We start from the raw sequence: 13511 nt of genomic DNA, 5'->3' as shown, positions 1-13511 counted from the left end.
CGTCTGCTACATAAATAAATGTAAATGTAACGCAGATGACCATCAAAGACATTCGCGATACCTGATGACTTTGGCCGTATAAGCTGTACTGCTCTGGCTAACGGTACCCCAAGCTGCTTTTGTATCCTCGGACATGGCCTTCATTCCCCTGCTATCCTGGTGTAGATAACCGTCCGCGAATCTGTCTGTGAGTACGTCGGATCCTGTCGGGATATTTCCGGGTGATGCCTGCTCTCTCGTCCTCAGAGTTGGAAAGGCAGACTAAAGCTGCGGACCAGGGTGCGGTGGAGGTGTGCAGGTTTCGGAGACAGGTGGAGGAGCTCCAGACCCAGATTCGGGCCCAGGCTGTAAAGCAGAACCAGCACCAGGAAGCCAGAGCACAACTGGAGGGTGGGTCTGCTGAATAGGCTGCTTTCTGTGTAGCCTGCTCTGATACTAATGCTAATGTGAACTGGTTAATAATAAAGTTAGTGGTGTTGTTTACTCTTAACCCTATATATTACTGTATAAATATGCTAATGGTTCTGCATGGTAAACCTATTTCCCTGTAGCTTAGAATACTATGCTTTGCTCTCAAGTGTCCTGTTATGTGAATGCATTATGGCCTAACTTCTTAAGATCCTACTGCACTTTGGAATAGTATGTACTAATAGCTTATTTATCCCAATGCTTACTCTAAAGTTAGCACACTACATGTAATTTACACTCTTGTTAATGCATTGCAGCATTGCTTACTCTCTGTCGCATGACAGATACGTACTGGCACGGTAAACTCAAGCATTTACAGTGCACTTGAGGTTTTCTGAAACTGCATTTATCCCTCCCCTGTCCTGAAGTGTGGGCATGTGTCGTTCAGCGTCATCTGTTCATCTTGGCCCTTTTACCAGAGGGAATGCAAACTCCGCAGAGCCCTTGGGCCTCTCGAAGGCTTTTTGTGAAGCTTCTCGAAAGGCTCCAGGAATAGCACAGCAGAAACATGCCACCGTGAGAAGGGAGTGACAGGCTCAGCATCGATGATGCACTTCTGAGGGACCGTGGAGGAGCACCGAGCTAAAGCCAGCCAGTCAGACATAGAGGCCGTCTTGCGTCTGTATGACGGCATTTGTCACTGCCCATGTGACTTCTGCTGTCACTGTGCTTGTGGTCAGAGCTAGTTCACTCATTAATGATGTGGACTTTGAAGAGCGGGGTCGGGGAACACAGTGTAATACCTCAGTTGACCAGAAGTCGACATGCTCGCTTCACAAGTTAAGGCTTGCTGGCGTTGCGTAAACAGCATAGCTGGGATGGGGGAGGGGGTTGCCAGTCCATGTTGTTTTTTTTTTGTTTTCTTTTCTTTCTCCTCTCCTGTTTGGCTTTCTTTTCCACTTGCTGCTCGGGTCACAGTGACCAGAGAGCAATTATGAGGGATCAATTGCTTTGCACAAAGTATAAACCACTTCTGAGGCCACCTTTGTCTGGGGGGGGGGGGGGGGGTGGAATGTCAGCCTGACACGGATGGCGTCAAACACGCCGCTGAGCGCCCCGCCCGCCGTGCAGTGCGGCCCAGTGTTTGTGCGTCTGGGTACTTACGGCTACACAGTACCAGAGGAGGGTGGAAACAGGGGAAGCTACATTATGAAGGAAGTACGTGCTCCATTATATATTCTGTGGGCATGTACATTTTTATTTAGAACTATTTCAGCAGCTCTGGTACTGTGATGAACTGCACACCCTCTCAGACAAAAAAACAGTTAGATGGAGAGCGGGTTGCCAGGTTTCCCTGTGGATTTTCTTTCAGACGAATGGCTTATCCTGAACACAGACTATGTAGCCGTGCGGGTTTATTCTTCAGTGCTTTAATGGCATGCACAGTGCAACGCGGTGTGGACAGCCGTTCTGTCCACACTATCTGCACCAATGCAGCCTGATAGTGAGACGAAGAGAGGAAGTGATGAGTGGGGAGGTGGAGAGAGAGATAGTGCGGGAAGAAAATCCCCCACACAAACTGGGAAGTGTGACATTCTGAAGAGGCAGTCCACCTTCTGGTCCATGGCTGTCCCCTGCCTGCCTCTGCCTTCGAATATGCACATTAAGGTCACTTTGTCACATTAGTCCTTCTTTGTCTGCATTCCAGAGCTGAAAATGGAGTTGTCGGGTGTGCAGCGGGACCTCAGTGGCAGTCGGTCGGAGTGCCACCGCCTGCAAATGCTCCTAGAGTGAGTGAAGCATGCGCACATAATCCTGTCACCTTTCAGCTGGAGTTACGCTGCTCATGGGGAATGTGGAGCCTGGATCCTCCACATCATCGAGCATGACAGTGGCACCTATTAGCTCATGCCGGCGCTGCAGTGACAGTGACCCTCGTCACCTCGGTGTTTGTCCGGCCGTGTCGCTGGTGGTGACGTGTCTGACATAAGCGTCAGTTCGTATCAGAAGTGACCGACCCTCCCATGCCAGATTGACAGCGCCGTCAATTGAGATCAGGAGGTACCCGGCAAAGGCAAACAAAACCATCGTCATGTTAGCTCTTCCTCATTGTGTCAATGTCGGATCATTTGGAAAAACTTCCATTATTTGATTAATTTATCGTGCGGGGCTGTCAACACAGTTAGGACATGGTATGTATGTCACAATTATCAATGTGATGATTTTCTCATCCGAAAAATTCTTTTGACTTTTCACCTTCTCTGTTCTTGATAATGGTGTTTTTGCAGCTGCAGTGTACAGTGCTGTGGACACAGGGAAGCTGTGCTGCTTATCATCAGCACTGAGCGGCCGGTTTCACTGTGAGCACTGGGCGCTTTCTGCAGAAACCAGATAACCTGAAGTCAGCTACGGACCTCTTTGCCTTCTCCTACTGACAAGTCAACCTGTGATTTAACAGCGGAAACGTTCTTAACAACACATTTGTGACATTTCAGCGATTACAAAGCATGATTAATATGCCAAAGCAGCTTTCCAGTCCCCTGAAAATGCAGTTCTGGTCACGTTTTCAAAATAAGCAGCTGGAACGTATCAAGTGGTTTGATTATTAAATAGCCAAACAAAGGATGGGGGCAAAAAACGTTTGCAAATCGAAACAAGAAAAGGCTGTGAACGTGTGTCTTCAGTCTTAAACAAAAGTGGCATTGGTTTAGTTACGGACCCCAATTAACTGGTCAGTTTACTTAGTAGTTGATCGGTGAGAAATTTGTATATTTCCTTTATTATTTTTAATGGGCTGTGTGTAATTCTGATGCCACCCGAAGGACAGGAGCAACTGCAGGCTGAAGAAGTTAATGAAGGGGCCCTTTCCTGTCAGACGATATACCCAGAGTGAGATCACTGTGCGTGGAACGGTGATTCCTGTTGTCTTCCTGAGCAGTGTGTGCGTTTCTGTGTCTTTAGTGACTTTATAGACGTGTGTGAAACCTGGCTGCACTGCTCTTGTCAGACCTGCAGGGGGATTCTGCTGATTCTTAGCCTCCCTTCTCTTGTTGGATTTGAAGTAGCATTTTTTGCCCTCTGGCAGTGTTCAGCAGTGTGACCTTGCAGGCAGTCACTCTGTCCTACCCGCTCAAGGCGTGTGTGGGTGTCAGAATCGTGTATGGTGACCCCCGCCACTCAGTGCCGCACTGGGCTAGCTTCACTGGCTGCCGCAGTATGCAGCCCTGGCCCGTTGTTCCGGATGGGGATGCCAGTATGACGCTTGACGGTGGGGGCGTGTCCCCTGCTTCCGGTGTTTGTTTTGTACTATGAGCGGGATGCCAGGTGATGTGAGAGGCACAGTGATGTGTATCCATTCCCTAGAGCATGATGTGCGTGTGCGTGTCTGTCTGCGCGCGTGGGTACGTTCGTGCATATGTATGTGTGTCTGTGTGTGAGAGAGAGAGAGAGAGAGAGAGAGAGAGAGAGAGTGAGGGATCTTTGCATGCTTTGGATTCCAGAGTCATTTGTTCCCTATTATTGTACCCCATTGAGTCTCTCCTCCTCCCCCGCTCCCACCTACACTGTATAGTTAGAGACGTGCTTCTCCTTCAGACGTGGCCCTTGGGCTTTGGCGAGACCCGCAGGGGCAGCTGTGCCCGTCATCAGAGCGCAGTGCGTCAGGGCTGCGCAGACTGCTGGGAAACACGGCGCCTGCCACCGGCCTCCGCTGCTTACCCATGAGCCCTTGTGAAGCTGACTGATTATGACCTGCTGTCCCCAGTGGGCACTGCGTACAAAGTTATTAATTATACATGCGACACTCGAGTAGCTTAAAGAGCAGGGGGACGGGGGGACGGGGGGGACAGAGGAGCAATGCAGAGGAGGGAGGAGAACAGAAGGAAAAGTGGAACAGAAACAACTGAGCATTATGTATGAGAGCCTGATTTATGAAAAGCAGGCTGGGGAAGTTGGGAGCAGGATGGAAACATGATGCGAAGTATAGTGAATCTCATAGGGAATTGTGAGTTAAAATTACAATTACAATTACAATTACAACTAAAATTACTAACTGATTGATTAATTTATTGTGCAGGGCTGTCGACACAGTTAGGAAATGGTATGTATGTCACAATTATCAATGTGATGATTTTGCAATACAGTGTCCTAATACCATTAGAAAGAAAAATATCTTTAATACAGGAAACATATACTAGTTTCATGTGTATTTTCTATAAAAAAGGAACTTAGCTTGTCCATCCTTGGACATTTGAACAAGTTTAGATTCCACAAGACAAATTGCTCCTGAAACCAAATGAATTTTTAATATTTACTGAACACTGCTGTTCCAAAGTGCAGAATGTCTCTCTGTGCAAATCATATGCCACTTATTAAACTGTCAACAAATGCATGATGTCACTGCACTTAGCCAATCACAGAATGGGGGTGTGGCTTCTGGGCCTCTCAGGGGCTTGTGGTTCTTGGTGCTAAGTTGGCCGGAAACACAGAAAGGCGACCCTCTGCGATATCCTCTGGTCCAGCTTGACAAATGTCATTGTCTCCACTTTCATCTACATTTCTTCAATATGAACAGAGAAGAGAGAAGAAGTAGATAAAGTACGGATGTGAGTGAGACGCAGGCTGGGGACTGTTTAATGGCTACCTGAGGTCTTTCTGCGCAGAGTGCTCTGTCAGGTTGTCCTCTGAGACTTCACAGGGAGCAGGTCGCCCCATGCACTGCAGCTCTGCCGCTAGGTCTCCCTGACCTGACCGTCGCCAAAAAGCCTAGCCGCCCTCCCTCCACTGAGCCCCCCCCCCCAGTGGACTCTCAGTGGAGAGGTTATCTCAGCCCATGTTAGATAAGCGTGTGTGTCAGAGAGCTCCTCTGCTGTGGATTCAAAACAATAAACAAAATGGAGAGAATTAAACCGGGGAAATTCCATCTTCAATGTCCCTGAGGTGACATGGAAGGGAATTTTATTATTATTAATATGATAAATAATCACAATAATATAATAATGCAGGTTTTTTTTTATAACTCACCCCACCATCACCTGCTAGGTAGAATCTACTTGCCTTGCGACCAAAAGGTCCAGGTATGTTCATGTGTGGAGAGACCAGCTAACACGCACTGAGTATCAGCTGCGGCACCTACTGACCTCGAGAGAGGGTGAGACGGAGATGGAGATGGCTGGTCAGGCTGCTCTCTCAGCGGCGGAGCACAGAACATGCTGGCGGGGGGGTGGGATGTGAGGTCTTGCCTGGATCTTGATCGCATGTGACAGGAGAGTCCTTTCTTTGACAACCCAGCAGTCGGGAAAGAGGATTACTTAGGGGCTGGGGGGGGGGTGGGGGGAGGTGAATGTGCGAGCAAGTCTCACACTTCAGCTGAGTGGATGGAGTTGGGTGGAGGTTTGACCGTACGACACATGGTCCGTCTATCCCTACGACAGACAAAGAGTCATGCTAAGAGAAAGTGCCCCCCTACTCAGTCATAAGTACAGCGTGGTGCGATCACTAACAACGACCACTGTCAGCACTACCTGGGACAGCTGGGGATAAAATGCTGAAGGTGGTTCTAAAGCTGAGGAGGTAATCTGCTGTTGTTTGTCTAACATGCTTAACTGGTAACGCATTAGTGAATATATTCAGACTTTAAGACACTTTAAATTCTCATCATTTTTTCACTATAAGCTCTCCTCAGTGGCATGAGTGCTCTCGGACCGTAATCATAGCACTCCCGCAAGGTTGCGGGAATGTTTCGAAAACAATGTAAGTCTATCTTGTGTCAGCAGTTAAGGTTAAGGTCAGTCACTCTAGTAAGTGATAGTAATGTGCTCCAGCTGTGTGTCACTTTAAGAGTGTGGCTGTTGTCCCCGTGGCAAAGCAGACCATTGCAGTGCTAGTGGCTTCCATTGAGAAGAGGTTGAATCAGTGTTAATGGGTCCAGGCTTCCAGAAAATGGGGAGTTATCTCAACCACTGTCACACACCAAAGAGGAGAAATGTGACAATGTCATGTCACCTATGAAATACACGTGACTCGCTGCTACACAGCAGCATACTTGTGGTGAAATGTTTTGTATTCTTCCAGGAGCCAAGCTAAGGAGATCGAGGAGCTGCTTTCCAGGCAGGTTCAGGTGGAGAAGGAACAGAGCACCACCCATTCCAGGTAAAATAATCACGATGATGTCGAAACCATTTCCTTGGAGTTATTTACAGTATTTACCCTGTGTCTTGCTGACATATATTTCATTTCTTGACTCATCCAAAATACTTCAAGGTGTGAAACTTGCATTGTGTCGAAATGGAGCTTTGAGTGGGTCGGGGGCGTGTGTCTCCTGAACCCTCCGTTGTGTGTTTCCTCTTATCTCTTATAAATGGCTTGCTGCAGCAATGCCCTTGGTTAAAGGGAAAGATACTCCCAGAGTGTGAACATTCTTTATGGAGACCCAAAGACCGGCGGCGAGGGCAAGAATGAGGAGATAAAACTGTAACTGAGCCGATCTCGTGCCAGTATGGCATCACGTCCAATTCCACGGACCGAGATGCGGCTGAGAATGTAGACAAAGGGGTGATTAAATTCGCATTAACTTCACAGCCAGATACACGGGTAATAAATAGCTTTCATATGTATGCTACGTTTCTTTTGCTGTCAGTGTTCAGTTTCCCCTCAGAACACAGACTGCACTTTGATTTTTTTTAAAAGATATTTCATTTCAAAACTTGCCTGCAACTTATTGTTGTGTGCTTTGAGAAGCACATGGAAATACTTTACATCATGTATAAGTAATTCCTGGGTATCTAAAGCTCTCCACATCATATTCACGTCTCTTTGAATTTTCCTATCGCATATGGAGCTCTCCTTTATTCTTTTATGTCACATTAAAGGTGTCCTTCATGGCAATAGATTTGTAAATATTTGTAAAATTATTGAGAAGAAAAAAGCATCTCTCTGAATGCCAGTAATGTTAACTGCAGCAGATTGGGTGCTTTGTGAATGAAGGCTCTAGAAACTCTGACCCATCCGGTAGAAATGAACTGTATTTGTCCATTTTATTTTTTTTTTACAGACTGTTTTTGGAATGGAACTTCATGTTCATCTGTCATGTACCTGGGGACTTTTATTTATAATCAAGCTACTTTTATCGAGCACCCAGATGTATGTGTGTGTGTGTGTCTGCGTATTCTGATCCACACTCGCAGGCTGTCACAAGAACTGAAGGAGAAAGAGGACAGCTGGTTGTCATGTCAACAGAGATGCCGGTCACTGCAGGAACAGCTGTGCGTGCGAGGGCGTCGTGAGGATGAACTGGCACAGAAGCACCTGCAGATGGAAGCCGATGACAGAGCTCTGAGGAACACCTTGCAGCAGACCCAGAAGGAGATAACCTTGTTGAAAAAGCAAAGGTCATCATTACCTGTTCGGCTGGATATACTTACATGGAAAACCGTCTGCTCTCAGCATTTCATACGGGCCGCTGTGTCGTGAGCTGCTCAGGTTCTCGCTGCCCAACCTGGTTACCTTCTGCTAGTGTCCTGTTTACCTGTCTATTGCCACTTCGCTATATCTGTCTCTACCCAACGTGTATGTCAATTCCCTCTATCTATTGCCACTTGTTTCCATCTACACCCGCCTACACTTAGAAATGGGAGCGGTACACTGCATACACATTTCGAGAACAGCCCACTAATGTACAGAACGTTTGCCGGAGGTGCCGTCTGCGCAGTGTTCGCTGACACTGACTGAGAGTTATTCTTACTGCAAGTGGTGTGACAACTGAAGAGTGCATTGGGTGATGGGTCTGCACTAAAATCACAGTGCTTAAACTGCAGGAGATATCAGACAAACCACGTATTACCTAGGACATGTATATTTTCAGTACGTGACAAAAATCTGTTGTACCCAGAACACACAAGAACAGCTGTTTTTTGTCTCCCTGAATGTTTTACTGAAGTTCGCTTGGTAACCGACTCCTTTGGAACAAGTATTTTCCAACAGCATACATGAAATGTGTCATAATGATTTCACACATCACAAAATAATACGAGGGGTGATGAGAGCTGAGGGGATGCTAAGGGAAGTGAGGGCTGTCCTCCAGCTGAAATGCTAATGCGCCTGCAGCCGCTATCAGCGCGCGTTCACTTCAGCCGCAGTGTCTGACCGCCGCAGTGATCTCCAGTGACCTCAAGCCCATTGGTTACAGCTAGAGCCTGATGCCTGATAGCAGATCCCCCCTCCCCCATGCCTCTCGCTTGTCTTCACAAAGCAGCCATTGGAGGCTTTGACCAAGGGAGAATGAGAATGAGTATGATTGTGTGGGCTGAACTCTCCCTTGTACTCCTCCATGCAGCTGGGTCATGGAACTGGGCACCCGGTTTGTCCGGTCAGCCTGGCAAACAAGGGGTAGAAGGTATCTCAAAGTCACTTTCTAAAGGAGCCGTCTTACACAGCACGAGGAATTGTCCCAAAGGAGAAAACAGTGTTCGTTTATAGTCGTTTGGCCCAGCAGAAATAGTTGATTGGGAGGGATGTGTTCTGATCACAATGTTCTTGCAGGATTTCTTTTTTTAAATTTCATTTTAGGACATGATAAAAATGCAACGAGTCCTCATATCCTCATTTCCTATGAGGCACACTTGAGTCTGTTTTCAGTGTCTTTGCCAATCAGAACCGATTTCAGAACCAAAACAAAATCCTGCCTGGTTTCCTTAGTGCCCAGTACACTGTTATGCAGAAGCTTTCCCAAGAAGCAGGATCCTGGGGCTTAGACTCGTGACTTCAAGGTCTCCACACGTATGCATGAACTGCTGCGTTTCATTCTTTTAATTGGCCCTCGGGGACAAATAAAGTTTTTGGAATTGAATTGAATTGAATTAAATTGAATCGAATTCTGTATTGAGGGAAGGCAGGGGTCGTTTTGCTGAGGTACCCCTCCCCAACCCAGTCCAGCCTGAGTACGGTGGTGCAACAGAGGGCATTATGTGTGACTTTGCTGGGCAGGTGGTCTCTGCCTTGTGGCCAGGTGGGAGGGCCCAGCTGGAAAATGCTGAGGTTGGTTTGTTCCAGCACGAGTGTCCAGTAGATAGCGATCAGAATGTAGGTGAATTGTGGAAAAGCCACGATTCCACAGCTCTTATGTAGGCACTGGAATGATCAGCATGGACAAGGTAAGAATTCTTCTTGAGAAAATGCAGAGAAGCAGCAGCCTGCTGTAAAGCAGCTCTAAGTCTGACTGCTAAAATAGGATGTAGCAATTAAATGCTTTCGCATTCTCACCTGTCCTGCGTCTTTCATTCATAGTCCCACAGTCAGTGGTGTTCAGCGTGACAGGTAGCCATTGTAACTTACATTTCTCCTGTGAGTCACTGGAGTTCATTGGAAGGTGGGGGGTGTGGCCTGGAGATCTATGCACAGCAACCTCATGTCAGGTGATAAGCTGCGTGGGGGGGGGGGGGCGTTCCACAGCTCACTGTGAGCGCCAACATTTTTCCTTTTCTGTTTTGCAGATTCACCTTTGACCCCATGCTGGTGGGCGGGGCTTCCCTTTGTTACATGGAGTCCCTCCTCATTCCAGCTTGCCAGTGAACTTTCTACTCGCCCCGTTCCTTACTCCTTTGTGCTGTTTGACTTCTGTTTGCCCCCCTAATGTGTTGGTGCTGATTTGATTACACGCGTCGAACTGAGTCAAGGAGCACTTGGCAAATAGCAGCGGAGCTCTTTCCAAGAGATTTCCATCAAAGCACCGTGCAGATATTTACTGCTATCCAAGTCTGATGCCATTTCAAGTTAGATCATGCAGATGAAATAATGCTTGTTTTTTTCCCACAAGTGAAAGGTAGATTTTTATGTGGATCTTTGCATCCCATATGTAAAACGTAACTCACAGAAATACTTTTAGGCTTTCTTCATATCATGTGTCCACTCATGCTTTCATCAGCTGCCTCAGCCCAGGAAACCAGAGTCATGTCCTGCTGTCTCTCTCAGGATCCTTCCAGAACAATTTGCAGGCCACTGGGACATTAGCTGTAGCCTTGTTATTTCACTTGATTGTCCTGTCTCTTGTGTTGGCCGCAGTGAGAAAGCACCAAGGCTGTTTCTCTGTGCCTGAGATGCTGTCAAACGGGTGCAGGGATGGCCTAGACATCATTGTTGACACTCTGTCTGGGGATTAAAGAGCTTTGTTTGGTTGGAGGGAACATCTGGAGCATTTTGTTTTCAGCTCCAGCCCTTCGCTTGAATTTCTCCCTTCAGGTTGTGTCTGTCCTACAGAAGACCGCAAATCAGAAGTGTGTTGGTGGAATGTCACAGAATTCCAGCTGGGATCTGGTGGATCCGTTGTCAGATGCCGGAAACATTGTGCTGTCAGTCGTCCCAGCCAACTCTCATGGAAAATGCAGATTTAATTTTAGGCACTGAAGAGCAGGCAGTCTGATCTCATGGTGAAGAGTCTGCACTGATCTTTACCATGGCGACGCCTGTTTGCCTTGTGATTTACCCGGAGGGAGGAATAAATCATGCATCTGTGTTTTTTTATTGTTTCATGATAAGCAGGACGCAACAGCAAAGCAAACATTGCTTGCACAAATTCCTAGTATTTTTATTACTTATTTCTTCATATTTATGGTTAAGAAGAATGTGTGAAGACACAACAGATGTTTTTGATAGCAAGAGATGAACTTACCCACATTTTATGGCCTGCACAGTCATCAGAACTCATTTCAAGAGAGCATTTGAATGTGTGATAGATGGGACGTGCATTAATATAAGGGTTAGGGTTTATGAGGGAGGAATTACTAAAAGATGTCTATCAAATATGTGTAAACAGTGGTTCTTTTCTCTATCTGTTTACACAGTGAAGAAGCGGCTCTTGTGCACCAAGAGAATATGGAAAATCTGGAACAGACTTTGAAACTAAAGATAGCAGAAGGAGAGGCCATAACAGCACAGGTATGTGTCAGAGGGAGATTGGGCGGGTGCCCGTTGCGGAGAGGGGGCCTGGGGGTCTGCTTATCTAAATCAAACTTTATTTCTCCTATGGATGGGGAAAATGGATGGATATAATTAGCAATTATATAAGCTTTCAGACTAGCAGGCTTTTAATACAGACCATGATTAATATACCTCTGACATGTCTACATAATGGGGTATTCACCATTTCAATTACACTAAGGAATTGTGTCACGTTGAAAATATTTATTCGCGTGTATGTTTACAGCTGTGGTAAATATGGTTTCTGATATTTTACACATGTTAATCTCATCGAATCATATCTAACACTAGTCGCATATGTGTTATGTACCAAAATTCTGAAGCTTTCCATGTTTTTAATGAAGCTGCTGTGTCATAGGAATCCCGTCACACGACACGTAAAAGTACAGGCACTCATAGAAGTACAAGGTGACTTACATGTACATGTGAAGCTGCAGGCCCGTCAATCTCTGCCACGGCCCACGGCCTTATACTCTCATCTTGCTTTGCATTTCTGTTTCATGCATGTTTTTTTTTTTTCAAAGGTCACTGAGGTTTCTTCTTTGCACAGTAGTATAAACCGGAATGTTTTTTGATTTAGTAAAATTGCACATAAGCCCCTTTGGTTTCCTGCAGCTGACATGACTTTAACCAAATGGAGGAAGCGGTCTGTCGCACACACGCACACGCTCTGGCCGCTTATCCACCAGCATCAGGTTCTCACACAACGCTGGGTCTGGCCTCTCACACCCTTTTGAACCAGATGAGATCAGTCACACTTCACAAAAACAGTTCAAGGCTACTTTTCCTTCCCTTTCGTTTTCATTAATCAACTTGACCCTGAAGCAATTTATCTCATACCACTTTCAAAGCTACACAGTCTCTCTCATGCTCGTTTCATCTTTGTAGAGCATCCATCCATCTCCAAACTGCTATTCTTGGTCAGGGTGGGGAGTGGGGGGCGGGGGGCTGGGCTGTATCCCAGGCTCTCTCTATGCCTACAAGGCTGGAGTAGACCCTGGATGGGATGACAGTCCACTGCAGGACATACAATCACCCATTATGGACAATTTAGAGATGCCATTTACCCAAACTGCATGTTTTAGCTGAGCGCACAAGACAACAGTCCAGCATATAAATAGCTTGTGGAAACAACTTGTAATTTTTAGCGTGGTATTTGTACTAGAAAGACATTTGTTCATTGCATAAATTTACTCCGCATTTTCTGAAAAGTCATTCATAAAATGCTTGTTGGGATAGGAACCAAAGACCCTCTGGGCAGGGAATCTGGGGATGTGACCTTGGTAGCACATGCATGAAGTAAGGTGAAGGTGGGTATGTTCAGATGGAGGCCACACTGCAGCGGGAGCGGGCCCAGCTGGATCTGCAGTCCAGGCAGCAGGAGGAGGAGCTGAGGAGGGAGCTCGGCGCCGAGAGGGACAAAAGCCAAGAGATGCTGTTGGCGTCCCAAAGGGAGAACAACAAGCTTCAGAGGAAGGTACTTCACTCGTGCTGTCACATTTTAAGCAACAGTCCAGTATTTATTGTTACAAGCTGTGAAAACATGGTGCCCTGACATCAGTGTGAATAAACCCCTATGAGGTGATACGTTAGTGGGCTCCTGCTGCTTGATGGGAACGGGTCATTCCGTGGTTAAATGGATGGATGACCTGAAGGGGCCCAACTGCACCATAATTTATCATGATGCTTCACTGGTATGGCATCCATGGTTTATGGGTGTGTGTGTGTGGCTCCTGGTCCACACCTTAGCTGTCCTCCCTGGTTGAGGAGGCCACGAGAGACCTTCAGGAGCAGGTAGAGAGGCTGCAGGAGAGGTTGCAGGAGGCGAAGGCAACCATCGCCGATTCTGAGCGGCGCAGGAGAGAGGAGGTGGAAGAGGGATCAGCGAGGCACTCCAACCTAGAGAGAGAACTGCAGCACGTGAGAGGCAATGAACAACAGGGGGTGCTGCAGATGAGCAAGATGAAGCAGGAGCTGGAGGAGCAGAGGAAGGAGATGAGTGTACTGCAGGAGGAGGTGCGTGACATGGACAGGCACGATATAGTATATCGTGGCGCGACATGCCATGAAGAAGGTTAACCACTGGGCATCTCTCTCTCTCTCTCTCTCTCTCTCTCTCTCTCTATGCCTAC

The 13511-nt window shown here is 47.0% G+C and overlaps 1 protein-coding gene across 2 annotated transcripts in view; it reads left to right on the top strand.

Moving 5' to 3' along the window:
• Positions 1-13511, top strand: part of lekr1 (Leucine-, glutamate- and lysine-rich protein 1) — a 31171-nt gene that overhangs the window by 13433 nt on the left and 4227 nt on the right. For both annotated transcript variants that reach the window (XM_023792683.2, XM_023792684.2), the window contains 7 exons: positions 247-390; positions 2117-2198; positions 6481-6558; positions 7593-7796; positions 11244-11337; positions 12704-12856; positions 13129-13395. In XM_023792683.2, the coding sequence (XP_023648451.1) occupies positions 247-390; positions 2117-2198; positions 6481-6558; positions 7593-7796; positions 11244-11337; positions 12704-12856; positions 13129-13395 (1022 nt within the window). The remainder of the gene's footprint in view (positions 1-246; positions 391-2116; positions 2199-6480; positions 6559-7592; positions 7797-11243; positions 11338-12703; positions 12857-13128; positions 13396-13511) is intronic.

This window comes from Paramormyrops kingsleyae, chromosome 17 (assembly GCF_048594095.1).
Source record: "Paramormyrops kingsleyae isolate MSU_618 chromosome 17, PKINGS_0.4, whole genome shotgun sequence".
Classification (NCBI taxonomy): Eukaryota; Metazoa; Chordata; class Actinopteri; order Osteoglossiformes; family Mormyridae; genus Paramormyrops; species Paramormyrops kingsleyae.
The sequence above is the reverse complement of the archived record's forward strand: the minus strand, read 5'-3'. Positions and strand labels throughout refer to the sequence as shown.